This window comes from Doryrhamphus excisus, chromosome 18, assembly GCF_030265055.1.
Source record: "Doryrhamphus excisus isolate RoL2022-K1 chromosome 18, RoL_Dexc_1.0, whole genome shotgun sequence".
Lineage (NCBI taxonomy): Eukaryota > Metazoa > Chordata > Actinopteri > Syngnathiformes > Syngnathidae > Doryrhamphus > Doryrhamphus excisus.
Window position 1 is genome coordinate 8,369,119 of NC_080483.1, and position 27,875 is coordinate 8,396,993.

The following is a 27,875-nucleotide window of genomic DNA, read 5'->3' on the forward strand; positions in this document are numbered from 1 at the left end:
GTCTACAGCAATACCAGTTTCCAGGAGAGGAACAGGAAATGAAGCGAGATGCTGGAACAATCATTGAGCACCAATAAAAGCTGCAGTGGAGCTTTAAAAGTGAACAATTGATTCTTCCCCTTTGTGAAAAGCGTCCTTGCTCGTGCGTGGACTTGTTCATGTGGCCTGCAGCCAAATAGTTCCTGTCATGTTTTTCTCCTTAATCAGGAGCTTTGACCCTCATTTATGGTCTTTCTGTTTGTGTTGCTCTCTTCAGCCACTAAATTGTGCTATGGGTTCATGCAGGGTTAATGGCGGGGGAGAAATAATAAGCATGAAAGTAGGTTTGTCACGTGAGTGTGGTGTCAGAAGCAGCAGTTTCTCAGAGAAGTGTTTTCGTCCCTCCTTCAGTCTGTCAGGAGGACGTGTCTTTGTCGTAAATGACTTTCAAGGCCTGCTTGTCAAGATAGAATGATATTTTTAGCACCTGAACACACCATTATATGTAATTTAAGAATTATCCCATGGTCTCACCGGTGACTTTATTTTGAGACTTTGTGATGTTGTGAGGAAGGAAAAGGAATATTTGACCTAATACAGAATCTGTTCTTATCTTTTTGGAGTCATGCTTATGTAATAAAAGCAAACATAGACAAATAAAAAAAAATCTATAATGGACCTGCAACTATGCACAATATCAGCTTAACCATTTCATTTACTTTTATTAAAAAAACCCATCATCATTCGCCAAATTAATCATTTAAATCCCAGACAACATTCTCCTTATGATAATATTTTACTATTAAAATCTCAATAATGTTTTGTTATATTTTTAATTTTTTCATATTTTATTAAAAATCTGTTTGGGTTATTTTGTGATGGTGTTTTTTGGCGACTATTGTTTTAAGTATTAATATTTTGCTTGAAATAATCAAAGACTCTTATTTTATATGATTATTCTTGTGTTCAAAATTAAAAAAAGAAAAAAATGCCAATAGTTGTGAGAATGTTAATAAAAAGGCAGTGAATAACTAAATATAAATAAATTGATTAAATAAATAAATGAATGATAATGAATAAATTAATTAAATAAATTTTAATATATGCATACAATGAAAATAATGAAAATTACTTAAATTACTTACTTAAATCAAATTACTTAAATTATATTACATTTAAGTAATATAAATTATATTAAATTATCTATTATTATTTGGTTGACTTCATGGTCAAACCCAAATCCAAATATTGTAGTGCAGCAGTAAGGATGGAGAAGAACTAATGAAAAAAATAACATTTTGAAATAGTCAACCCTGAAAGGCAATCAACCTTGAAATGTCACAGTGGTACCTCGATGAAGCCAAGTCTTAAAGATGCAATCCTATTAAAAAGCGCACTGCTGACACCTAGTGGTGATAGGTTAGCATTGCATTTCAAAACAACTAATTAAAAAGCAAGCAAATCAGCTATATGATCAATTAAGTAAATGCTAAAAAGCAAACCACTGTATTTGATTGTATTTCGTATATTTATGATAATTTTGGTCATTTGTGAAAATTATGCAACGTCCCCTTTAAGAAATCGGACCGGTAACTGGGCGCCCAATAGCGGCGCGTAAACTGAAACGTTGTTGTTGTTACTATGCTAGCCTACCCAGCAGCTAACGGCTAGCTTGAATCGAGCGGTGGCTTTAAGCCGGCCGGCGTCTCCATTATCTCAATTTAGAACAGTGTCACTCTTAAAAAGCACGTTCAGGTGCTCTATTCCTTCAAGTTGTCCTCGGTGGGCCTCCAGCGGCAGGAAAGATGACTTCTGTTCTGGTAAGAAACGTTTAAAGCTGTTAGCTAGCGAGCTACTAGCCTGGTGGAAGTTACTTCTCTAGCTACAGACGCGCGCAAATCACGTTTAAATTGCTGGTAGCGAAACTCTTTATTTTCTGAGTAATAGTTATAAGACGCTATCGTTTTGTGGATGTATGGCACAACCCAGGAGTATTGGTGCACCTAAATAAGGTGCCTGCAGCTGGTTGTGTGTGACGTCGCTTCGATATATTTTTTAAATTATTAGGTATAGAAAAGGATGCAGGCAGTTTTATGTATATTACATAAATATATAAAAGCATCTGACTTTGGGTAAAAGAAAAACAAAAAGTAATAATAACAAAGTGCTGCAGAGACTAGCACCTGTCATATTGAGGATGTTGATTGTAGTAGATAACATTGTAGATTGTGGATTGAAGTGCTTTAAAAGCAAAGCCGTTTTCATTGTATACAAGATCTTTGACTTGTATTTAAGATGTACCTAAAAATGACTGAATGCTGTGTATGTAGATGAGGGGTCGGGAACCTTTTTGGCTAAGAGAGCCATGAAATCATGAAATCCACATATTTTAAAAAAAATGTAATTCTGTCTGAGCCGTATATATATATTTAACATTGAATACAACTAAATGTGTGCATTTTAAGTAAGACCAACAATTTTAGAGTATAATAAGTCTATTAATTAATTCTTTTTAATAATGTTGTTATACTGAAGCTAACAAATAATCAATAAAATACTTCTACCATTAATGCAGCTTCTTGTGCTGCCTGGTATGGTTTTCCACCATGTTCCATATCTTTCCTTTTGCTATCTTATTTGTCAAAAGGATTTCCTCTACAGACTTAGCTTACTCTGTATTTGATTGAAAGAGGGAAGCCTATTTCTTGACATCTCAATGTCAACCACAGTATCCAGTAAAAATCTAGTTTTAGTGATAGCTGACATTGCCTCTGGCCACCTGCATTGCAGTAGAAAATAGATGGATGAATTAAAATGCATAACAAAGTTACCCCACACAGAAAGTGTTCTAGATCTTTTAGAATCTGCACCTATTACAGCTGTATTTCCTTGGATTTCCAAAACTCATTCATTCATTCATTTTCTACCGCTTTTTCCTCACGAGGGTCGCGGGGGTGCTGGAGCCTATCCCAGCTGTCTTCGGGCAAGAGGCGGGGTACACCCTGGATTGATCGCCAGCCAATCACAGGGCACATATAGACAAACAACCATTCACACTCACAATTTGGAGTCGCCAATTAACCTAGCATGTTTTTGGAATGTGGGAGGAAACCGGAGTACCCGGAGAAAACCCACGCATGCACGAGGAGAACATGCAAACTCCACACAGAGATGGCCAAGGGTGCAATCGAACCCTGTTCCTCCTAGCTGCGGTCTGCGTGCTAACCACTCGACCGCCGTGCCACCCGATTTCCAAAACTTTCTTTCCAAAATGTATCCACCCATGGCCCACCTCCACTGCGCTGTGATTGGTCACACTCAATCGTTCACCCAAGCGCTTCTGAGGACTTCCGGACTACTGCCGAACCCGTTTTTAATTTTGTTGGTATAGAAGTTGATTAATGAATAAACCCTTTGGAGAGCTACTTGAAAAGTGGTTAGGGGCTATGGGTAGCTCATGAGCGACAGGCTGGAGACCCCTAACTTAACGTGTATTAACTCAAGAGTGGTAGCTCGCAGAGTTAGCTTCGTTTAGCACGCTAGTGTGGTTGCGTGTGACTTGGGCTCGATGAGTATATCTTGACCGCTATAATGTACGGGGCGTTTCACAATGCGGGATGACAGCGGGTTCTGAGTGAAGACAGGAAGCATGTTTATAATCGTCGTACATTCTCAACACGCAGAGGACATACTACCGGCCTTCAAAATAAGAGCCATTTGCCGCCTTGGCTGTAAACAAGAGTGTCATAAAAATACCAAAATGCATTTGGAATTTGACGGGTGACTACGTCCTCAATTACAAGCACAGGTATTACAGTTTGTAGGAAGATTTAGTAGTATGTGTGCAGAGACAGTTTCCAATAAATACATGTGCTTTCCAATTTGAGTGTATTTCATTATATTGGTTAAGGTATGTAGCTTTTTATACAAGGCTCTGTTGAATTAAAATTGGATATCTTCATATTGTGATGCATCCCAAACATATTGCAGTATATGCTAAGGTCCATATTGTCCAACCCTATTTAAAAGCAAAGCGATTTGCACTTACACTTCTATTTGATATAGAGGGACAAATGCAGTTTTATTTGTACTACATTGAATAAACTCGCAAGTAAAGAGTACATAAAAATGTAGATTTGGTCAAAAGCGTCCACGTAGAACATAACACGTAAACGTCAATTCTCGACGCCATATTTGTCAAAGTGTCTCATGATGATGCCGAGCTCCAACTCCACGGTCCCCATTGCCTCAGTGTACAGCCTGTAACGATCCGCTCCGCTGTAAATAAGATCTGGGCTCTTGAGCTGCGGTCCACCACCGACAAACATTTGCGATAACTGCTCCTGCCAAGAGCCGAGTGGCCTCCAAGTTCCGCAACTTATCCGATGGTGTCCGGGGCTGGAGGGGACGTAGCAGTAACCGTAACCGTACAGCTGGCACCGGCCAAATGAGTCCTGGTGCCACACCTGGAGGTGAAGCTTGGGCCAGCCTTGGAGTCCTTTGGTGGCGTAATGCAAGTCAATGGGGTGGCACCAGTATGCCATGTCTCCCGTTTGGGGGTTATCCACCTGGGTCTGTCCGTGCTTCAAACCGGAGAGAAGTCGCCATGCTCCTCCGGTGTGGACACCCCATTTGCAAAACAGGCTGCTGTCAGGGAATCCTGTAGCTCCAACTAGCTGGCCTATAATGTGCAGCTCTGCCATGACACTTTGTCGTCGTCTGTGTGTCGCCTTAGCATAAGAGCTATGTTATGCTAGCGTCAAAGCGGATGTCTCCTTGGCAACACTGCTTGTGAACCGGAAATGTGGTGCCCAGCGCTTTGCCTGTAAGGGAATATTAAAAAAAGGTCCTTATTATATCGAAAAGTCGAGTCGTCAGTTTTCTTATTTAAAGAATACTCAATATTGTTAATAGAGCCATTTGATTGGAGAATGTTGCGATGGCTGTACAAAGCAGGGACTGTGGCCAAAAGAGAACAATCGGAACAGAACAATTTGATTGTGGCTACTTCTTCGACGCCGAGAAACACATTCAAGCCAAGAAACAGCGCCTCCATGCGGGTACAGGATATGATAAAACATGCACAAGCGAATCGAGCAACAGTAGAAGCCAGATTTTTTAAATAATCTGTCCCCACAAAGCTAACAACAATTGAGTGAGTGGGAACATTATTGTGCCATGTGATTGATTGGCAACCAGTCTAGAGTGTCCATCGCCTCTCCCCAAAAGTCAGCTGGGATAGGCTCCAGCTCAACTGGGACCCTAATAAGGCCTAGTGGAAGGGATGGTGCAATGCAGATCAGCATCAGTTTTATCACATAAAATTTAAATACAGCTCTTGCATTTAGACACGAGCATAGACAGTTGTGAGTTCCAGGCTGCAATCAATATATGTCGATGCTTAAAATAGAGTTGTTTAAAATTAGCTGTAGTCAATATGTACGTAGGTTCCATTGGGTGTCCAATTTTTTTTCCACAGATCATTTGTCTGATGATAAAACTTTGAGGATATCTGTACTGTGTGAATGCTAGCACGTCTTCCGAAGTATTTTGAGCACAAGGCACAGGGGGCACCACAAATGTCAAACAAATTTTATTTGTATATCTTCCTTGTGTGTCTGTTCACACAGCCCGATCCAACACTTGAGCGAAACTTCAAGGGCCACAAGGACACTGTGACTGGCGTGGACTTCAGCAGCAACATGAAGCAGATTGGTAAGCACTCTCATTTTTATGAATTTGTGTTTTGATGATTTCTTTCTTCACCTATGCTATCTCCTTTTAGCCACAAGCTCCACAGACTGCTGTGTGATGATCTGGAACATGAAACTTCAGAGGCGTGCGTATCGTTTTAATGGCCATAAAGATGCTGTCATGTCGGTCCAGTTTTCTCCCTCAGGTCATCTAGTAGCCTCCTGCTCCAGAGACAAGACTGTACGCCTTTGGGTGCCAAACATGTATGTACTTTAATTATTATTTCTGTATTTAAGATACAGTGCTACACATGACACTCTTGTGTATGTATGTACAGGAAGGCTGAGTCAAGCGTATTCAAGGCTCACACTGCAACCGTGCGAAGCGTCAACTTTTCCAGCGACGGCCAGTCTCTGGTGACGGCATCAGACGACAAGTCCGTCAAAGTGTGGGCGGTCCACAGGCAAAAGTTCCTGTTCTCACTCAATCAGCACATCAACTGGGTCCGCTGCGCCAGGCATGAGACATACACATCAATTATTCTGAAAGATAAACAAATACTTAAATGGCATTGACTCTCCATTACAGGTTTTCTCCAGACAATCGCCTGATCATCTCGTCGAGTGATGATAAAACAATTAGGGTGTGGGACAAGAACAGCAGGGAATGCATTCATTCTTTTTATGAACATGCAGGGTGAGCACCTTTTACCAGACATTCACCGGAAAAGCACAGCTTCATTAATGAGATTTTTTTTTTCATGCACCAGGTATGCAAGCCATGTGGATTTCCACCCCAGTGGAACATGCGTGGCTGCAGCAAGCACTGACAACTCTGTGAAGTTGTGGGACATTAGATCCTTGAAGATGCTCCAACATTACCAAGGTAATAACACCCATGGACAATTCTAATCAAGATTACATTTTGTACACGGTGTTTGAATGCACACCATTTTCAAATAAAGAAGGCAAGAATAGAGTGTGTAAAATGGATTATGCACTGATGACTGGTTTTATTTTCAGTGATGTACAACTATTGCATCATGCTGATAGGTGTTTCATTGTTTTCACTCTTGTAATGGATTGTCATTACAGTACCTTGTGGAGGTGTTTTGTTTCACAGTGTCTGGACATGAATTCTACTTTACAGCCAGCAGAGCGCTCTCTTGTTTCACTGAAAGCCTGCTATGCTCCCAAGAATCCAGTCATTTAATGCCTAATAAGTCAAATGTGATTACTAAAGCTTGCCACAAGCTACAGTGGAGTAAATGACATCATCAGCATCTTGTGTGAATGTAAACCTGGTGTTGAGCCATCAGAATGTACAGATGACTTTAATCCTGGTATGCTGCAAAAATGAATACTCATTGCATTTATTTCTACATTATACCATGTTTCTGTCAATTTTCTCCTGAATTCTTAATTTGAGTATTTTTAATATCTTATTTGAAATGATTGTCTAACTCAAGGTTGTCCAAACATTTTTTAACCATTATCATATAGAACGTTTTACAAGACTCTGTGCTACCTTTTGTGTCCCAATACTAAACAGTTGATCATAATGATTGATGATACAATGACATACTAATGTGTGTTCTCCAGTCCACAGTGGTGTGGTGAACAGCTTGTCTTTCCATCCATCTGGGAATTTCCTTCTTACTGCGTCCAATGATTCTACAACAAAGATCCTGGACCTTGTTGAGGGAAAACTTTTGTTCACACTACACGGACATCAGGTATAAACATACATACATACATATGTACTATAGGCAAGTCTGAAATTATTCAAAGCTTGGCCAAATATTGATGATCAGCACAGTATGTTTTAGCTGGAAATGACACAAGGAAATAGCAAAAGATTACTTGGGTTGTATGCTAGATGTTTCCAGGAACCTTTTACAATGGTGCAGAAGGGGAAAGAACTATGAATTTTGTGAATCCACTGGATTCCTACATAATTACATTACAATTACAATACATTTCCCACAAAAAGCACATCTCATTCATCCTAGGTCGGTAATAATTTGTAAATGCTGATGTGATAAATGTGCAGCATAATAATACAGCATACGTGTATGATGTAACTACTTCATGTCAGTGCAGGATGGCATTACCCTGTGTACAGTGGTACGTCGTTTAACGTGCACACCGGTTATGTCCAGAATGCACACAAATATTTTACAATATGGTGTGCCTCTTGTGTTATTAATACACTGCGTTAGTTTAACTATGTAATGTATTTTTATTACAAAATGTCCCTATTAGCAACTTATTAACATGGAAATCAGAACCAGATGGCATTATCCCCCTACTCTGTTGCCTGTCTATGAAGTGATAAGCGGTTGACTGTAGTTCTTTGCTAACTAAAGTTAGTGTATGAGGCATGTATAGCACAATCTAGGCTTAAGCCTAGATACTTGCTTTAAAACACGACCCCCCCACTGCAGCATTCAGAACAATCAAGATTGCCGTGTGTGGGACGTCCTGTATTTGTGAGAATGATATAAGTTTTGCACCCTGCCAAAAATGTCTCATCAGGGTGGCGCTTCAGCATTTAGGGGCGAGCACTTTGCAGAGTGTGGTGAGTTTTTTCCAAGGGGAACTTTCGTTGTGTGCGGGGCTGCGGCGATCTACGGATGTCTCCGTGGTGGGTGCACGGGTGGGTGTACTTCCTAGTTCAGCTGTCCAATGAACATACACAGTTTGCATGGACCGTGACAAGTGAGCATTTGTGCCATGCTTGAAATGCGCGATGTGCACACTGATTTCAGCAAGTGCCGGCATTTTGTCTACTCTCCTTGATGCCGAGGGCACAAAAGACATGGGAATTCATTCATTTTCTACCGCTTATCCTCACGAGGGTTGCGGGGGTGCTGGAGCCTATCCCAGCTGTCTTCGGGCGAGAGGCAGGGCACACCCTGCCAGCGAATCACAGGGCACACACAGACAAACAACCACTAACACTCACATTCATACCTATGGACAATCTAGAGTCGCCATCAACCCAGCATGTTTTTGGAATGTGGGAGGAAACAGGAGTCCCCCGAGAAAACCCACGCATGCACGGGGAGAATATGCGAACTGGATTGAACTCGGGTCCCCTCGCTGTGAGGTCTGCGTGCTAAGCACTCGACCGCCATGCAGCTTACAAGACATTGTAATGTATTGTAAAATACAAAACATGAGTTGTATTTTGTTAATGTTCTGGTAAAACAAAAATATTGGCTTCATTTGGCATGAAAATAAATGTTACAAAATGAGTAGCTCTTGCCCATTTTGATTTTGTAAATGTAGCACTCACAAGAAAAAAACCTTGGTGAATCCTAATATGGCCAGTAGTACATTTAAACTTCATGTATATGATGGGTGTTTATCGGTGTCGGCAGCATAAAACCCTGATCAGAACATCCCAAATTTTCCCCCAACATTAATTCTTAAATCCACTGTTTGTGTCATTTCCAGCTGTAGTATATCTATTTGCCATGTAAAATGATTCCAAAGTTGGCCAGTGTATGAATGATTTTTGGCTTGGGTGTAAAAGATGACACATACTGTAACAGTAGTTTTCCAACAGGTTTATGTACATTTTTATTAGAGCTATTGTCCTCGACTCGTTGTGTGCCAGCATTTTGATGACCTTGGAGTTTTGCATTTTTGGATTTCTGAAGACAGTATAATGTGTGTGTTCATTTACTTCTTTTTGTGCGTCTGTGTATACAGTTTATTTTAGTACTTGCCAGGCAAGCAGCCCACTCATAATGACTCATCTCAGAACCATGTTTCTTCCTCTGTTCATGCGGATCCTCTTCACCTCCTCCTCTTCTTCTTCCTTCTCTTTGTTTGTGCTCCTTCTGCTGCCTGTTGTCTTCAACGTCTGATGTTCTCACATGGATTAGGCCTGGCTGGACTGGTTTGGGGCTCACCAACCAGTGGAATCCCATCTTAACACATTTTGGTGTGCTCCCTCACTTGTCATCTGTCCTATCTTTGTTTTGTTCTTTCGCTTCACACCTCTGAAGTTTTAATCTCATGCACATTTGTCTCGTTGTTCTTTTTGGCCCGGCATTGACTCCAGTCTGTTGGACCTGGGAGCTCCAAGTAAATGCCAAAAAAAGCCCTCCAAAACGCAGTTGTATTAAATAAACTTTTTCCTTCTTTTGCATAAAAATATAAATGTCAAAGTGATACATGCACCTGTCATGCTCTTTCCAGAGTCTGGCTACTGTCACCTTTATTTATCCCTTCCAAGCTACAATCTATTTATGAGCTGCCTTTTTTTTTGGCAAACTTTGTCATTAGTACAATTTATAGCTGAGCATTGTGCCGAGGACATGGATGGAAGTATACTCTACGGGGATCCTGCCTACTAAAATTGTAGCTTGGCCATGGTCTCCTATATTAAATAGTGGGAGTCGATGCACAGCATTGTCTAGTTTACACTTGCGTGTCACCGCAGTGGTACGCAATTTTACATGCCAATGAGTAAATTGGTTGTAAACAGGTGTGAAGAATGTGTAAACTGCGGGACTGCAGGCCAAGGAAACTTAACGTGTTCAAAATTTGTGACACACATAATTTCCATGAGCTGGTCCAAGCATGTCTCAATGAAATGAATGGGTTAACGTTTCTGTTACCTATTGGAGCGAAGTCAGGGGGAATTCTCAAGTAGTTTTTGTAGCCTGTTGCGGGAACAAGTAATGCTTCATGAATGCCGGAAGTGGTGGTATATCCATAAGTGAACAATGCGTGTCCTGTGTACTATGTCATACCGTAGCGTAAACAGTATGTGTAAATAAGTTGTGCAGGAGGGTGGCATTTCGTGTCATTTTCTGTCACGAATTGCGTGCCCAGTCCGTAAACTAGCCATTAGTCTTTTCAGGCGTGCCATCTAAATGACTCTGTCTTTGGTAGTCAGTGGTAAGAAGTCAAGCTTTCAGTTGTTTAATACCTGTTCATTGTAAACAACAGTAAGGCAAGTTTCACATGATTGAGCTTCACACCACCTGCTGAGTAGTGCAACTGACATGTTAAAGTGCATGCAGAGGGGAAAACTGCTAGATGTTGACCACTCATGACACTTCAAATGCAGCTACTGCCTTCTTGTGGAGTTAAGAGAAAAAACACCAGGAGTTTGCCTACAACCACAGCTTTTTATGCTAGTGTTAGTACCCAGTCACAGATGACTCGGTGGTGAACTGTGTTGTATTGGACCTTTTCTGTATATATATTTTTATGCCAGTGTCAGGTGGATGATTGATGAAAAAGCTAAAGAAGGCACAAATCATAGCACATTTACCCTAAATAAGCTATGCTAATATATTGTACTGTATGTGTGTCTAGCCATGGCAAGTGCCAGCCTGGCAGCAGGCATTAGTCAGAGGAGAAACAGAACATACTGTCTGTCAGGTTGTCGCGTTGCCATAGTGACAGTGTCTGTTTCTCTCAGGTGTTTCTGGGAAAGCATTCCTCACACAAATCTGCTTCTCTGGGTCCCCTATTTTATTTTATTTTTTTATTTTGTCCCCCACTCACCTTTTTCTGTCAGCATTGTTGGCACTGACCATCGTTTCACCCCCTTCCCACCTGCATCTATGCTTTTTTTATTGAGCCCCCATGCTGGGGAAGTAGTTTGCAGCAAAAGTGACTTGAGGAAAGACAAAGATACAATCTGATTACCTCTGTGTTTCTCTGCAGGGTGCTGTAAATTGCGTGGCCTTTTCCAGAAACGGAGAGTACTTTGCCACTGGAGGTTCTGATGAACAGGTCTGATCTAGCCAATTTGCATTTTCTATAGCAACCATAGCCCTAAAGCCATTGATGTATGTCAGTTACTGCAAAAGAAATAACCGTTTGTATCGAACTCTAGGTGATGGTGTGGAAGAGCAACTTTGATGAGGGCAGCGACACTGTCAGGGCACAGCGCTCCACTTCTTACCAGGTGCCACCCGCCAGGTCAGGAACTCCACGGATGTTAAAATCGCAGCCATCTGGACACCAAGGCCAGGTTGGTTCAAATAATATGAGGCGCACACACACATAAACTGATGCAATTTAATACACAACCATTCAGGTTTTGTCCAAAACTGGCAACACAAGTGAGCAGCAAGATGGTGTCCAGCATGGTGGTGGTAGAGTACAAGTGCTGCTGGCACTGGGGAACTGCGGTTTATTGAGCGAAAAATGAATTATACGGAGTAGAAAACAAACGTTCAAGTGCAAAAACAATTCTAAAACTACAAAAAATCCTTCAAGTACAGCAAAACAATTGTACTACAACAAAAAACTGACGTAAGAGATTTGAAATTCCGGGTTAATAACTTCCTCGTTTATTAGACAGCAAGCTACCTCTTTGCAGTAAGAGTGGTAACAAATGCCTGTACTGAAAGTGACATTATAATAATGTGACTTCTGTGAAGTGTAGTGCCACCAAACTTAGTCACACAATACATCCTCCTGGTTATACTACAGCAATTAGTTTGGAAGGAAAAGGCTGATGCAAATAAATGCTGTATACTTGTATAAAAATAAACATGCACAACACACAGATGCCCTCATGTTTAGTGTTTTCATGCCTGCTTTTCCCTCCGAGCATATTACAGCCTTTGAAGTGTCTGTATTTCACATCCATACCTCTCATGTGAGGCGACAAATATTTATCTGCACCTTCACTTTGATGTGAAAATATTTCTTGACCTCATGAATTGATTTGAATATTAAACTATGCTTACATTATGACTAAAGAAAAGAGGCTGTGTAAGTATCGGAATATGATGGAAGGTGGTTTGCAAACATCCCACTAATGTTGCTGAAAATACATGAATGGTCAGAAAATAATCACACAATAACAAGAAAAAAAACGGAACCTTGCAAAGTATTATCCAGTCTTTTAATTTGACCACCCCCAAACATCAATAACTTAATCAATATCATCAATAACCTTTTCATACCACTTTATGTCAGTGGGATTGAGAAGAAAAACTAATCAGGCTTCTCTACATATCATGTAATAAATCCTCTGTCAGCTATCTTTTGGTCAAGCACAGATATGGTAGCTGTAAGTTTGATTAAGTTTCCCTTCAGTGAGTCGGCTAACCTAGCATGATGTGTTGGGACTGCAAAGCTAGTACCATACAGTGGCTACTTGCGTAGCTATGGTAGTGTTGCTAAAGTTAATGACAAATCTCATCATATGGGCTGCTCAGGTCTGCTTTTAACTTTCCAGAATGGGTAAACAAGGTCACAGGACTTTCAGACTATTAGTTCTGTTTAAATATTGAAGTGCCTCGTCAGATATCGCTTTCACACATAAAAGGGCGAGGGTGTTGAAAGCTAGCGGTGGGGAAACCTCAGGGTTGGGCTTAGATTTCAAGCTTTTGGCTGCCACGGTCTTACTTACATCAACAAGGGCAAAGCCAAGGTCCTCTCATGCACAACAACACTCAGCATCCATGTCTCTCCTGGGCTTTATTGATTGCCGCCTCGCCAGCAGACAAGAGCCACACACGGGGATGAGTGGTTGTACTTTCTCATGCCCCATGTGTTCACTGCTTCCACAGGTCTTTTTTTCACGTGCGCTTTTGGATTTAACGTACTTAAAAGGCACGTTTCATGATGATCCTATTTCCTATTTTTTTTAAGTTGAATTGAATGCCTGGCATTGTCAGCAGAACTTTGCCAACAAATCAACAAATTCAGAAACAAACAACTTCTGTGTTGATGAGGCCTCCTGAGGAAAGTAATGACTTAAACGCCGCCTGATTGCATGAGAGGTTATTTAGCGTCAAGCATGTCTTCAGATTAGCTTTAATTAAAGCCATAACAAAGTTAATTGAAGCAATACATAAAGCTTGGCTTTGAATTTTACAACCATTCTCCCACATGCACTGGAACTCGATTAGTTTTCTTAATTTAGACAAAGGGTGTCCAAAGTGAGTCCCTGGGGCCATTTGTGTCCTGTAGATTGTATCCTGCAACTCTTGCTTTGCGCCTGAGTTGCGTTCCGCACCTACAGCGAATGGACAAAGTCCAAATGTGTAATTTTAACATACTGATCACTCCTACTCCTCCAAAGCCTTCTGCTAGCTTTACGTTGATGTTTTGCCATTGTTGGGCAGCGACGGAAGACAACAACTTAAATGCACAATCCAGACCGAAAAGAAAACCTACTAACATTAATGCAGAAAAATTCTGGTAGGTTTTTGTATGACAACATTCTAATTAAACTGCAAATCACTTAAATCTCTTTGCTTTTGTGACATAAAGTCAAAACAAGATTTTAAATAAATGACATATTGCAAATGTGTTTTCTTATGTAAAAGAAAAATTAAGGTCTGTTTGACTTTTTGCAATGTTCATGCTACTTGATTTGAAATATTGAGTAACTCTTTTGTATATCTATACTTTAGCATACCAGATTGATATAGGCTGTTTATGTTTTATGTAACTAGTAACATTGACATTTGATTGCAACTAAATCGAGTCAAAGCAGCTGGAATAGGCTCCAGCATACCAAGTGAGAACATGCAGTATATAAAATAGATGGGGTATTCCTTTATTCATTAGGTACACAACGGTCAGAACGTAACTGCACAGAACACTAACCATAGTCGCTCATTCAATCCGAGCCATTTTTCCAAAGACAGCCCCTTCAGGACCGGCAATTTTGTAAAAATTTTTCACTGATCGTTCAAGACACACAGTATATTATGTTCTCAGGCTATATAAACATTAACCCTACCAAAAGAAATACTAGACTCATGTCTTTCATCAGAAAAAAAGTTTGTTTCTACCCTTTTCTGTTCCTTAGTAATCAGCAGTAAAACATAATTAAGTTTCAGGAAAATATCAGTTCCTGATATAATAAATTTCAAGCATAAGTTTAACTTTGATATATTTTTCTTGCTTTTGTGACAACCCAAATATCTAAATGATACCAACATAAACAACACAAAAGGAGTTGTTTTACATCAAAATTATTCATCTATAACTATAACACCATGTGTGTGCACGCTTGTGCATGCGTTAAAATTTCCCTACAATCCATAACCTTCTGCATGCTACACTCCTACACAGTCTCTCACGTCCTTCTTCCTGTCATGTGTGATTTTTCCATTCACAAGATCCCTGCCGAGCTCTTAGCAAATGCACTTTTGGAAAAAAAAAAGACGTACAAATACGTTGTTTGGATCGAGCGTTCGGGTTTTTGACTACGTCTTTAGTATAGAATGAGTTAACCATTTTTATAGAGCAGTGCAGTTTAGCATAATGGTAAACAGCATGTGCAGATTCAAACTTGATATGTGAGGTACTGATTTTTAGAAGAAAAACAGATTAGTAATTGCTACTATCTAGTTCTTTATTTTAAATGATGACATTGCATATTAATACAGGAATCATAACTAACAAAAGTGAGTAAAATGATGTTACAAACTAGAAACTATATAGCTTTATAAAAATAAAATGTAGTACACCTAAAAGTATTTTTTTGTGCAGGTTTAAAACCCAAGTATGCCTCATACAATTATCACAATTATCAAACACATTGGAAGTATAAAATGGATAGGTACTCACCACTAATTAATTATGAGCCAGTCACAGCTCAAAACTATGGTGCATTCAAGGACTGCCAAACCGTGTGTAATCTCAACGCTTGAGGAAAAAACATGTTCAGTGAAGATATATACATTGTGAGCGTTTTTACTAGTGGCACATGTATGCTGAACATTATACCCGTATTATGGATTTAAACTGTATTACTGACACAAAACCACTCAACAATGGCAGCACACGGCTTTCAACTTATCCAGTTTATGTATTTAACCAGAAATGACTAAAGAGGGTTACAATCTCTGTCTTCTCCTTGGGAGTAACACGAGCCATGATACCTGCACTCATTGTAACTTTCTTTCATCCTTTGGGTTTCATGAATTGTCGCCTGCACGTTGCAGAAGTGGCATGAATGCCAGTCGTTGCCCAAGAAAGTGGCAGCTTTCTCAACTTTTCATGTATTATTTATCAATTTGTAATTCATTATTTATAGCGCCTCTTTCATCTGTCGCGAGTCTCCCACACGTGTGTGTCGCCTGAGAGGGCTAGAAAGGAAAGAAAAACGTCACTGTTCTTGTTTAAATGTAGCTACTTTTTATGCCTTTGTAGTATTACAATCAGGTGCTTTGTAGATTTTGGATGAGGGAAATAACCGAGGGCATAATTAAGACTGTCAAACTATGAGGTGGTTTATATTATTCTTTTGCGTATGCTGGTCTAGGTTGGGGTGTTTTTCAGCTCAAATTTGCTGCCTTTGGCCACGTCCACTCTTATATGAGTGACCCCCCCCCCAAGGCTCTTCAGAAAATTGGGAAAATAACATTAGGCTCACTGCTAGGGGATACAAAACCTCACAAAATCAGGCTCAGGATTGTGGAACAGACGCTAGCTTTGAAATATTTGGCAGCACTTGTGTCCTCCTGTCTGGTGCTTTTTTAAAAAGGGACCAAGATTTTCTTCGATATATCCCTCCCTCCCTGCTAGGTTACCGCACCATATCGCCTCCGGCTACTAATAATTTAATCAGGAGTGACTAATGAGAGCGACACACAGACGGAAAGGCCACTCACTCCTGCTGCCCCCTACTCAGAATCAAATCCACAGGGAATTCCAAAGAACCTCATTTGATATGCTGATTCATTTATGTGCTTTGCTTGCTTCTGAAGCGAGGCTCCATGATGCTTTGCCATTGATGGTCTGGCACGCCACCAGGAGCAGGGATGCCTATTTTTTCAATGCAATAAGTCAGCCCTAAAACCAGGTCTCCCCTAGATGATGACTGTGCGTGTGTGGTTGTGTGTGTAAGGCATCCATAGTGACAGGCAGATCAGCTCTCTCTTATCACATCCCCCTATCATATCCCTAATCCCCCCCGCCTCCACCCGCTGTTAGTCTCGAGCTTCACATCTGGATCTTTCTCCCGCTCACGTGTACATGCAGACGAGCTGCACGCTTGTAACAGACTTCACTTCACAGCTCCACACACACACACACACATACACATTGCTCGGCTAGAAGACGTCCATTGGAGAGCTGAGACTTGAACAGCTTTTATAAACTTGTGTTGCCTTCTGCCATTATGTTTCTTTCTATTTTTTAAATGATTAAAAAAACCTACAGGTACATGGCCCTGTGTGGAAGAAGGTATTTATTGCCACATATACATAAATGTCATTTAAATTAACATAAATGAACAAACCCTGGTAAATCTGCTATAAAGCAGTACATTTAATGTATGCAATATATCCAGATAGTAGAACATATAATAAAATGGTGGTTGGAATATGTGGGGTGTACTCAATTTTGTGAAATACCTTCTGGTTATATTGTTATATTGAATAGCACAGCCTCTGCCATTTGTGCTTCTTTAGTTTTGAACCTTAAAGGCTTGTATAAAACAGCAGGGGATGTTGGCAGTGGGGAATTGATTGCATTTGCCAGCAGGTGGTGGAGGGCGAACCTGAGTGGGAGAGTAGGGCAGGAGGTGTGGCGAGGGGGGTGAGGACTAGATCATAACTGAGTCAAAGGGGGCCGATAATGGGCCTGTGGCGCAAAAGGGAAAGGTCGAAGTTGTGTGAGACTTTAGAAAGACAAAAATGGCAGTCTAGAAAACAAACCGTTGACGATGTGTCTGGTTTTATTTGTTGGTCTGGTTGGGGGTACCAGAGAAGGATTCTCTTTAAGATGTGGTGCTTACATCTCCTTAAATCTATGAGAAAAGGGTTTACATAAAGTTTGGCTGTCTATTGTAAGTGCACACATTCTACACTGGTTTTTCTTCGAAGTGTTGGGTCGTGTTTAACCTAACTTTATAACAGTAGTGCTGGCTTGTCCAATGCATGCCAGCAAGCCGGGCTGCATGACTTCAGAGGTTTGGCACCTCCATAAAAATGCCCCTGAGAACGCTGTTATGAGTAACACCTGGGTATGAAAGAGCCGCTCGTATCGTTGGAATAATTTTTAAACTTTCAGTGTTTGCCTTTTTCTACAAAGTTGTAAAAGAAAAAAAAAAGAAACAACTGATCGCTTGTGTCTTGACTTGTGTCCTTCTCCGCTAATAAAGCTGTTGTAGTCTTTGTATGCTTGTGTAGTGCCGCTTGCAGGGTCCATTGATGACTGGCTGCTTTAAAATTGAAGTTGCGTTCAGGCCTCAGGAAATTTTCCACTGTTGGCTTTTCCACTCCAGGTGATTCATTAGTAGGGGTGGTTACCATGTGTGCGCATACAGTTTGTGTTTACATTTCAGCACGTCAAGATTTTGCCTGACTCTGTGTGTGTGAGTGTGCTTGCGCGTGTGTGTGAGGCTACAGTAGTACAGGACGTGTTGAGATTTCAGGACTGTTTGTGTAAAACTGTCAGGAGATAAATCAGCTACATTGTGCTTCATTGTTTAAACTTTGGATTTTGCAAGATTGCTTCTTAACATTCCCTAGGTAGTCTTATTTTGTTGATGTTCTCTATTCTTTAGTTTACAATGGAAAAGCAAGTAACTTTTGCACTATGCAGCAAAGAGGGAAACATTGTTCTATCTCAGAAGAGATTGATGAAAACAGAACACAGATGTGAAGTCTCGAACAAATGGAAAGCAAATGGAAAGGTCATAAATCAGACGGTCACATGGTCGTACTGATTTTTAATGCACATAATAATGTGAATCATATGCCAAAGCCTCTCCGTACTCACTGGATAACGATTGCTTGAGCACTCACGAGGCATAATGGACCACATCATAATGACAATAATACATTTTATTGAAAAGCACTTTTTAAGAAACTCAAAGGCACTTCAAAATAAGGCAACAAAGTACAAAAAATATACATAAAAGCAATAAAGACGAAAAATCAACCGGTGAGCTAAAAACAGACAACTACACATATAATAAAATGGAAGTATTAAACATAGTCAGCACGGTGAGAGGCTTCCCGAGGGAGGGGGCAGTGAACATACTGGCTCTGTTGGTCCGCTGCATGGCCATTGAGGGTGGTGACAGGACTTTGGCATCAGAGGAGCAAAAGGGGGTCGGGTTGGGGAGTTGCAGTGGCGAAGGCAACCCATACTGCAGAGATTTTTTTTTTAAACGGAAACTTGTCAAATATCTTTATCTAATCAATAAAATTGTATTTAAATTTTAAATGTAAAAATACTTTGCATCTGTGACTTGGTTGCCTGGAGGGCACTAACTAACCTTTGAATGTGTTGCAAGCATTGGATCCTGCCTCTTCCTGCTCCGAGCGTATAAGCTTTACCTGGGTGTCTTCACTGTGGGAGGAATTTCCACACGCAACACAATGTGCGCTTTGACTTTATTCCACGCTCTTCTCCTGTAGATATCTAGGTTTGTGTTGGACAGACGGCACATTAAGTCCACATTCCACGTCCTTCTCCTCCCGTTCAAGCTTCACCAAGTTGCTCATAAACAAGGCATGCACCTTGTGGAGGTATAGCAAGCAAATAGCACAGATGCAAAATTTGCTCACCGACAATTCATTACACTTTTTTTTTTGGACAAAGACCCTGCGACCCTCCTGAAAATGGCTCTGTGATCCACCAGTTGAGAAGACGTGCAATGTTTTCACTATCATGTAAACACCACAGAGAGGGAAATGGAGGAGATCCCTTCAGTGGTGTTATTCTAACATTTAAATTTCACACTGAGACTGTTTTTGGTGGCCTGTGGTGACCCCAAACACTTTGATTTTTATTCACATACTCCCATCAGAATTGGCATACCTGTGGGGGTACGCGTACCCCGCTTTGGGAACATAGGATGTAAAGGTTTGTTCCTTTCAGCTTGTTCCGAATTTTGAAAAATAAACCGGTCACCACCAGCCCAAGAATGGAGCCCATCTTTGGTGCAACACCTCATGACATTCATATTTGCAGTTCAGATCATGATCATTCACTGACTGTTTTTCGGCCCCCTGTGTTGTTTTTCAGGCACCTGAACCAGCCAGAACAGTTCGCCACAATCACAATGGAGTCCTGCCTCCCGACGCCCACAGGAACTCAAGCACCAGTTCCACTTACACCCTTGCAAACATCCAGAGCCCGGCTCAGCCTCCGCTCCAAGTACCTCGTCGCGCCTCCTCCTCTGAAGCAAGCATGGATCTCACCAACACACTAGAGCACATTATGGGTCAACTTGATATACTCACTCAGGTAAGGCGGACGTCGTGCTCTGTAGTGGCACGCAGTAAGTACTTCACTTTGGCCACATCGCCCACTCGCACACTTTGAGAACAAAAGCATCCTTTATACTTTTCAACTTGTAGGCCAGAGATTGTTTCAGCTGCACAGACGCAAAAAAAAAATGATTACATAAACACTTCCATGGTGGATGGCAACTAAACCGACTGGTTGATCACATCCAGCAAACATTACCTCCCAAGCACTTACAATTGGTGGTCCTCAGGTTATGAAGGAGTTCCGTTCTGTGACTGTAATGTCAGTCCAGATTTAGTGTGTCACTATTTATACATAAATAAACTCCCAAGGCACTCGCACTGTACACAGAACACATGAAGGACACATAAAATACAGGCATAACATTAGTAAAACTCTGAATGAAATTAAACGGTAATTGACAACTCCTAACTTTTGCTCTGCTACTGCCAGATCTCCTCGTAATTGAGCACAGAATCCATGACCCCTCAAGTATTAATTGGCATTCAATAATCTTGATCTTTGAAGTGCTCATGACACAAAATCACATGTGGTATATTGTAGAGAATATGTCACTTCCTCTGCTTTTCTCTGAGTTCATGCCTGCATTATGTTTGAATCTGGTTTCCAGCATGTGGTCTGGCATACCCCTTTTCCACTGTAGTGAACTTTAGTGTTGGTGCTGGATTAAGTTTGAGGCCGAAGTGGAACCACATTACCTGTGAACTGACTGGACACCGGTTTCATTTTCCTTTGTCCTGAGGAGCCGTGTCATTACGCCACAGTGGTTACGCCTCCATTCAGGAAATAACAGGACATTTGATATTCTCACCTATTTTTTTAAGCAAAACACACAACTCGCTATTCTCCTGGACATTACACTATTATCAGGTTAAAATATAAATATAATGGTGCAAAATGCAAAAACATTTGAACATAAAGATTGAATGTTGTAGGCTTCTTGTTGGTGGGGAGCTCATAGCAAGGGGAGGACAATCCATCACATCACCGTTGTTTTCTGACAGAAAGATAGAAGCATATTAAACCAGAACACAGTTCACACTCCTTGATGTGAGGACTAAGTGGGGACTCACCCAGCTACGTTTGCTGACAACATTAGAGTGGAGATAAGTGGTTTCTGAATCGGAAATCTCCACAGGTGGAATCTGCAATTTCCAACATGTGAATTACTCTGGTATCTGAACCTGATACCAATACTGATTGGCCCTATCCCTAGATTAAAGGGATGGTTCTGATTTTTTGACATGAAGTTGTATGACCTCGCTGAAGTCCGTCAACAGCAACTCACTACCTACTTGGTGTCCTGAGCCGAGTTCTGGTCGGATTTTTGTGCTGAGGAAACTAGGGCCACCTAGTTGCTGGGCACAAGGCACACACTGTATGGTTATGCTACATGGTGCTGCGCATATTCGTCCAGCGACACACAATGTAACTACAGTGAGTTTTGTGTTTAGGGACCCAAATTATGTTTGGTATTTATTGATACAAGCCTGTTGGTAACTACGAATCGTAACATGGAACGATGTAAGCCAAGTACCACCTACCGGTATTTGGACTGAATGCATTATAGGCCCTCTGTGTTGTTTTATCTGCAATAGATTCATTAGTGATGTGAAGGTGTTTTTACAGCAATATTTTATATCAAGATCATATTTGGATAGCTTTGTTCTTCCTGTGTATTGTTCCAGTTATGTTTTCTAAGAGTGCAAGCCGTAAATAATTTCTTAAGACTTCCCTGTAACCCTTTTAAAGAGACATAACTTAATGAAATATGGTGAGGAAATCATAATACAAAGGATTAGTGTAGTATGTAGTATACCATATATGGAGTACCTCTGGGAAAAGAAAAGCCCACAAATAACCAATTCCAAACTGGTGTTAAACGAGGACATGCCACAGAGGAATCTTTGGGAGTAAAACATATGGACAGACATGTGTGGTAAACCTGCTTGGGATTCAGTAAAAATGCAGCCATCAGCTCAAAAGAGGCAAGCTTCGACACGCTTTGTCACCCATTCACATTTTACCACTCATACTTGATCCCTGGAATTTGACAATGATTGGTCACTGAATAGATACAGTAGCCTTTACAATAGAACAACCTGCTAACAACCAGCTATCAAACAAGAGGAAGCATAAATAAATGTCAATGCTTATTTCCTGGCTTCAGCTTTCACCTCTCTGCAACTCTTACAGTCGAGGAATCTGAGGGAGGCGGATGAATTATTCATACGACACAAGCTTCCAAAGCCACAATTTGCTGTATCAGCTTTTTTCCACCTGTCTGCTCTCGAAAGTTGCAGGAAACACGTTCCAGTTACAGGAGAATAATTTCTTGTGATTATTGTAAAAGTAACCAAGAGCTTAGTGCTGTTACTAGGGGTGTCATGAAACACGAGACAATATAAGCTACCGGGACGGGGCATGATATCTGTTCTTGACCAGGGGGTCGGCAACTTTACTATGAAAAGAGCCATTTTACCCCCTTGCTCACTAAAGGAAAATATTCTGGAGCCGCAAAACATCATCTTAAAACAGCATCTTATAAACGTTTAAAAGTTAGAATTATTCTGTGTTTTACCAGTTATAACAACAAAATACAACACTGGACTGTTTTATAAACACGGGCCAGTATGCAGCTGGAGTAGCCGACAAACTTGCTGAAGCCCGACTTTTTTCCAACGTTTCTTGGTCGTGTCGAAGAGTCAGAAGAGCAAGCAGTATGTAACAATGTATCTGTGTCTAAACTGTGCTTATTATGTCTGTTTAGCATTATAGACTGTGCATACAGGGAGTGGGGTTGCAAGTAGCCGTTTCCCACCACAGTCAGTGGGTCTTCCCAAGTTTTTTTTAAACACTGGTATCCCCTCAAAAAAATGTGTAACGACCACATTACACATTGCCGATTCTGTACAAAACGCAACTATTCTAAAGCCACTTACCATTGACAGACGTCTTGAAGTAACCTCTTATATTGAGAGACTTTGGACTGTCCAGTCTATACTTCTGGATCGGATTTGGGATCATTATCAACTCCTATACACCGGAAGTCCTCCTAAGCACTTGGGACTGTAACCAACCACAGCAGAGTGGCCGTGACTAGAAGCGGGCTGTGGGTGGAAAAAATTAAAACAGACTATTTTTGCAGGAAATCCAAAGAAACGGCTGGAATAGGTACAGATTCTGGAAGATCTGGAAAGCTTTCTGAGCTGGTTATTGTGTTTAGCTACTCAATAGGAGTCCACAACTCTACAAACGGCCGGAAAATTAGCATAACAGGTCCCCTTTAAACCTCACTACCTGGCAACTCAAGAAATGAGCAGCACAGTGATTTGTTTCTTTTTGTTTGGTTGAGACTCAGCATGTTTACCTTCAAGAGCATACTGAATATCTTGACCACTCATTAGTGGGTCAAGGAAATACCAGCTGTTTGGCCCTCGTCTGGGCGACAGCGATAAAAAGAAAATTTTTAAACTTTCTGGGATGCCAGGGTGTACACGATGACATGCATGAGCACAAAATTTAACACGCATGAATTTTGCGTGTCGTTTTGCAGTACAGAATATGGCGATAATCACTCTGTCACACAGTTTCCATTGAAAATTGAAATTGATGTACTACAGATGATGTCACATCCCATGTGTGGATCCCATTAGTGGACTCTGTGGTCGTTCACGCCGGGCTCCATTGCAGTGATGACTACTAGTTTTCAGAAAGTGTTGAGTGCTTGTTTTAAAAATGTCTTTCAGTGTTTGATGTTGTTTGTCACCATATATTAAGCATGTAAGCCAGAGAAAACAAAGAATCCGATCGTGCAGTAGTAAAAACTATTTTCTTCTAAGATGTTTCTTTTTGGGTGTATTTGTTGATGGTTGGTTTTACGCGGGGCGAAAAGACATGATTTTCAACCACAGCAGGCAGAGAATTACTGGCTCCCCCCTCCTTTCCTCGCGCTCATCCAATGACTAATCAGAACTCATCCAGGATGCATTCATGGTCTAACAGAAAGTATAATATCTTTAACTTGTTTCAAAAGTGTGCATTTTCCACATTCGAGTGGAAACATATTTGAATATTGCGAAGGGGGCCACAACAAAGAGGCTGAAGATGTCTTATTAAAAGACATCACCAGCATGCGGATATTTGTATCGTCTTTATTCACCCTGTATAAAAACGTAATTGTTTTCAGAAAGTAAAGGTTTGGCCTTAGCCGATTTTGCAACACTGGAAGCCATTTTCAAGAAAATAGTGTTGCAGGGCTCCATGAATGCCATTGACATGTTGATGAAAGACAAAAGGCTAAAATATTTTGCAGTTTCTACCTGAACACGTTCCCCTGTGGACAGTCCGTAAAAAATGTCTAATTTCCAGCAATTAGGGTCAAGATTAGATTTTGGACATGCACAGTAGATGATTGTGGAACCATTGAAATTTATCTAAATTCCACTCATTAGAGACCTCCTGTCTGAATGGCCCTTCGACTTTCTAAATATAACTTTTTCCCCATCTGACATCGGGTTTTATTCTTCTTTGCATCACCAGCACTACTTTGACTTCATGGTCTGCATTTAGGCCATTCCAAAAGGATGATGCGTTATGTGTAACACAGACCCCAGTAATGCTGAAGGCGGTGTGCATTGAAAAGTGAATAGACAAAACTGCAGGCTGTATTTTTAGGGGCAAACAGATTTGGTTCCTATTCCAGGTGAACACTATAGGCCAGTATCGTGTGGCTGCTGCCCGAGGACACGTTCACAAAAACACACAGGCAAACGACATTAGCAGGACTGAGTACTGCGGGGCCATATCAGGTTGGTAAGATAAACAGGGTATTATTGATCTTGAGAACAGAGGCGGGGACAAAGAGGATATACGAACCTTTCCTGGGCTTGGATGGATGAAATAGCAGGAGATGTCTTGTTTGATGAACCTCCAAAAAAGGCCTCATGCAACACATCTGATATGTTAGACCCACAGACTACAGGCAGATTTCAATGATTTGCCCATGTATTAAGTGTTGTCTGTGGACATTTCTCATGAATCTCAGGTTAACTCAAACTGACACTTTATGGAGTGGTTTGTCAAGACTAACTAGGCAGCGCTGTATATAAGCAGGTTTTTCTCGTAGTGTGTCGTTGGAAATGTACTCGTTTGATACTACTTTCCACACGGATTGGTTCTTTTGACCTTGTAACTGTTAGTTTTCAAGTAGAATTGGACCCTTGAAGCAGAGACTAACAAGCAGAGTATAACAAATACATAATCTCCTTTAATCCACAAACAAGGTAAATTAAAAAAAAATGGTGAAAGAGGTATAGGTTCATTCATCATTCACGCCAAGGAGAATACTACCAACACCTTCCTGATTAGTTCATGAAGCTTATCAATCAACCTGATTGCAGATAGGAAGCAGGTGTTGCGATACGTTGCAATTCGGGATATCCCAAATGTAATAGCAAAATCAAACGTATACAAAATCTAAAGGAACGAAACAGTGACACAAGATCTCTTTATCATTTCATCTCATTGCAGCATACTGGAGATACACCCCACCATCAGCACACACACACACACAAGTCTGACAAAGCTGTCTTGAATATCAAACCAAAAATCACTGAGCAAAAAATCTAATTATGATTACTGATATGTATTCAGTCCGGGACAGTTCCATAATGCATAATTTCTTTAAAATCCATTTCGCAAACGTTCTCTATGCCTAGACTTGGCTAATCAAAGACCTTGAATTTGGTTCCGTTGCTGGGGCATAAGGCATTGTTCTGCATTGACTTATCAAAATGTTTTAGTCTTTATTACATTTCAGCGGTTGCATACAATGCAGACCTGCCACCATTTTTTCACATTTTGACCCCAAAAGCGCAATGAAAATGACTGTTGTGACACATCAACTAGTTTTGAATTACCATTGTCCGCTCGTTATGAAGGAAGCTAACAAGTGTCGACCAGAGTGTTGGTTAGTCCGACTTGATGTCAAGTCATGCCCTGAACCCTGACAAAGCGCTATAAAGCAGGGGTGTCTGAAGTGTGTCCCGGTGACTATTTGCTGCTTGTGGCCCGGTTTGTTTGTGATTGGCTGATGGCACATTGTAGGGGGAAAAACATGATAAATGGGAAAAATAGAGCAAAGGGCAAAACGTAATCAGAATTTTTTTTTTTTAGGGCCAAACATGAGGAGCACACGTTAATTGCGCATGAAAAGATTGCCGCCGTGAAAGAGAACTTCCGTTAAAGCGTCATTAACGCGTTAACTTTGACAGATATATATATATATGTATATGTGTGTGTGTGTGTGTGTATATGTTACTCAAAATGTCTTCAGGTTTGGCAGGTCTGTTTGTGAAATGTGCACTGAGTTGGTCTCTATTCACACAATGAGTTTTGCAGAACCATTGTTGTAATAACCATTCCCTAGATGTGAATTTGGGATCATGATCACACTGTCTGGCTTTCACAGTTAGCTGTCATTTTTCCACAATGTCTTGTGGTTTTACTCAAGGTATAAAAAAAAAACAACCAGCAGCTGACGCAAACACCAAAGAAAATCAAATGTAGGAAGACCAAAAATATTTTTTTTGTTGTTGTTGCAGTCGCTGTGAAATCAAACAGTGTCCACAGATCACTGCTAAATGAGAGTTGAGCAGCGCTAGCCAAGGTGCTAAAAGCCCGAGCTGTCAACTTGTTGTCCAGCACGGCTCTGAGGGCATCCGGGAGTGAGGTTTACCAACATACTGTTACACTTACGTAGTCACTGTACAGCTTGTATAGCAGTAGAAATTTACTGGCTACTGGAAATGAATCAACCCACAGCCATTGTTGTCAAAACAGCTGGCAGCACACGTGTAATTGTGTTGACGATAGTCTGGCGTATGGTATGGTGTGGGGCTGCACGAGTGCTGTCATGAAAAAGTTGTATCAGGACAAGCCCAGTACTCACATGTGTTGCCAGACAGTTACACAATAATGGCTATGTGTCATTTTCAGGGCATAGTCCATATGTACTGCTACACAATCTGTACACTGACTACTTTAAATCATTACTATAATAGTAGTGTGAAGCTCAGACAGTGTATAGAATCCACAGTGCCATCTTGAGTGTCGTGTGCCAGGTTGATACTCCGAAGGAGCTATTTCCTCAAGAGCATTGTTTTGTCTCTCTCACACATACACTGCATCATTCAGACACACAATGGCAGCCATTTTGTGGTCATAACTGTCAGACTGATGCTGCACATTTTGCTTCTCCTCATCTTCCTTTCCCATCTTTTCTTCTTTCCCCCATGTAGACGGTGTCCATCTTGGAGCAGCGAGTGACGCTGACTGAAGACAAGGTGAAGGAGTGTTTAGAGAACCAGGTTGCTCACATGAAAGCATTTACAGGCGAGGAGGACTGGACGACGGACACGCACTGAGCCCATAAAGACTTTTGTCTTCACAGAGATGACTGTTGGTGAAGTGGTTGCAAACAGCGGTGACTGAGAATGCGTTTCTTTTCCTGCTGATGTGTGTCTACAGTAGACAACATTTCGTACATTTCTATGCAGCGCACGTCTGTTTTTAGCTGTGTCTCTTTGCTGGCTTGCAGGCAAGAAAGGCAACAGTAAAGCTCCCAGTAAGAAAATCCGATTATCCAAACATATTAAAAGCCTCAAGCTATTGCCTCATTCATTACACATGGTGTCTTGTCTTTTAAATGTACGCCCAAATTTAAACTTTCCACGTTTACATATAAATGGAAATGCACCACAGGAGTACAGTGTTTTCAGAACGGACTAATTAATGCATTTAAAAAGTGCAAATACATTTTCAGCTAGCAGAAAGAGGGGTTTTGAATTGATTTAAATCACCACTTATTCATTTTTTAAGTGGTTATTTTTGTATGCGGTTTTCTTACTGTAACTCCTGCTGGAAATTAAACTTATTAAATTATATTATCTTCGGTAACCTTTGCAAGTCTGT

General features: G+C 40.9%; 2 protein-coding genes across 3 annotated transcripts; one reads left to right on the forward strand and one right to left on the reverse strand.

Moving 5' to 3' along the window:
• The first annotated feature begins 1,594 nt into the window (after positions 1-1,594).
• Positions 1,595-27,875, forward strand: poc1a (POC1 centriolar protein A). Of its 2 annotated transcripts, none has more exons than XM_058055392.1 (11): positions 1,595-1,799; positions 5,610-5,694; positions 5,765-5,936; positions 6,011-6,190; positions 6,262-6,369; positions 6,443-6,558; positions 7,275-7,408; positions 11,367-11,435; positions 11,539-11,676; positions 19,656-19,877; positions 27,203-27,875. In XM_058055392.1, exons 1-11 carry the CDS (start codon positions 1,785-1,787, stop codon positions 27,326-27,328), a joined length of 1,365 nt encoding a protein of 454 aa, XP_057911375.1. In that variant the 5' UTR covers positions 1,595-1,784; the 3' UTR covers positions 27,329-27,875. The 2 variants fall into 2 exon arrangements, with proteins under 2 accessions (XP_057911375.1, XP_057911374.1); XM_058055391.1 differs by lacking the exon at positions 1,595-1,799 and adding an exon at positions 4,898-5,039.
• On the reverse strand, positions 3,764-4,959 carry LOC131106395 (B9 domain-containing protein 2). Its single transcript, XM_058055393.1, has one exon. The coding sequence runs from the start codon at positions 4,680-4,682 to the stop codon at positions 4,155-4,157; it is 528 nt and encodes a 175-aa protein (XP_057911376.1). The 5' UTR covers positions 4,683-4,959; the 3' UTR covers positions 3,764-4,154.

Coding starts and splice junctions, on each gene's coding strand:
- LOC131106395 (XM_058055393.1), bottom strand. CDS start 4,682: ATGGCAGAGCTGCACATTATAGGCCAGCTAGTTGGAGCTACAGGATTC.
- poc1a (XM_058055391.1), top strand. CDS start 4,911: ATGTTGCGATGGCTGTACAAAGCAGGGACTGTGGCCAAAAGAGAACAA. Junction 7,409..11,366: donor TCACACTACACGGACATCAG/GTATAAACATAC, acceptor GTTTCTCTGCAG/GGTGCTGTAAATTGCGTGGC. Junction 19,878..27,202: donor AACTTGATATACTCACTCAG/GTAAGGCGGACG, acceptor TCCCCCATGTAG/ACGGTGTCCATCTTGGAGCA.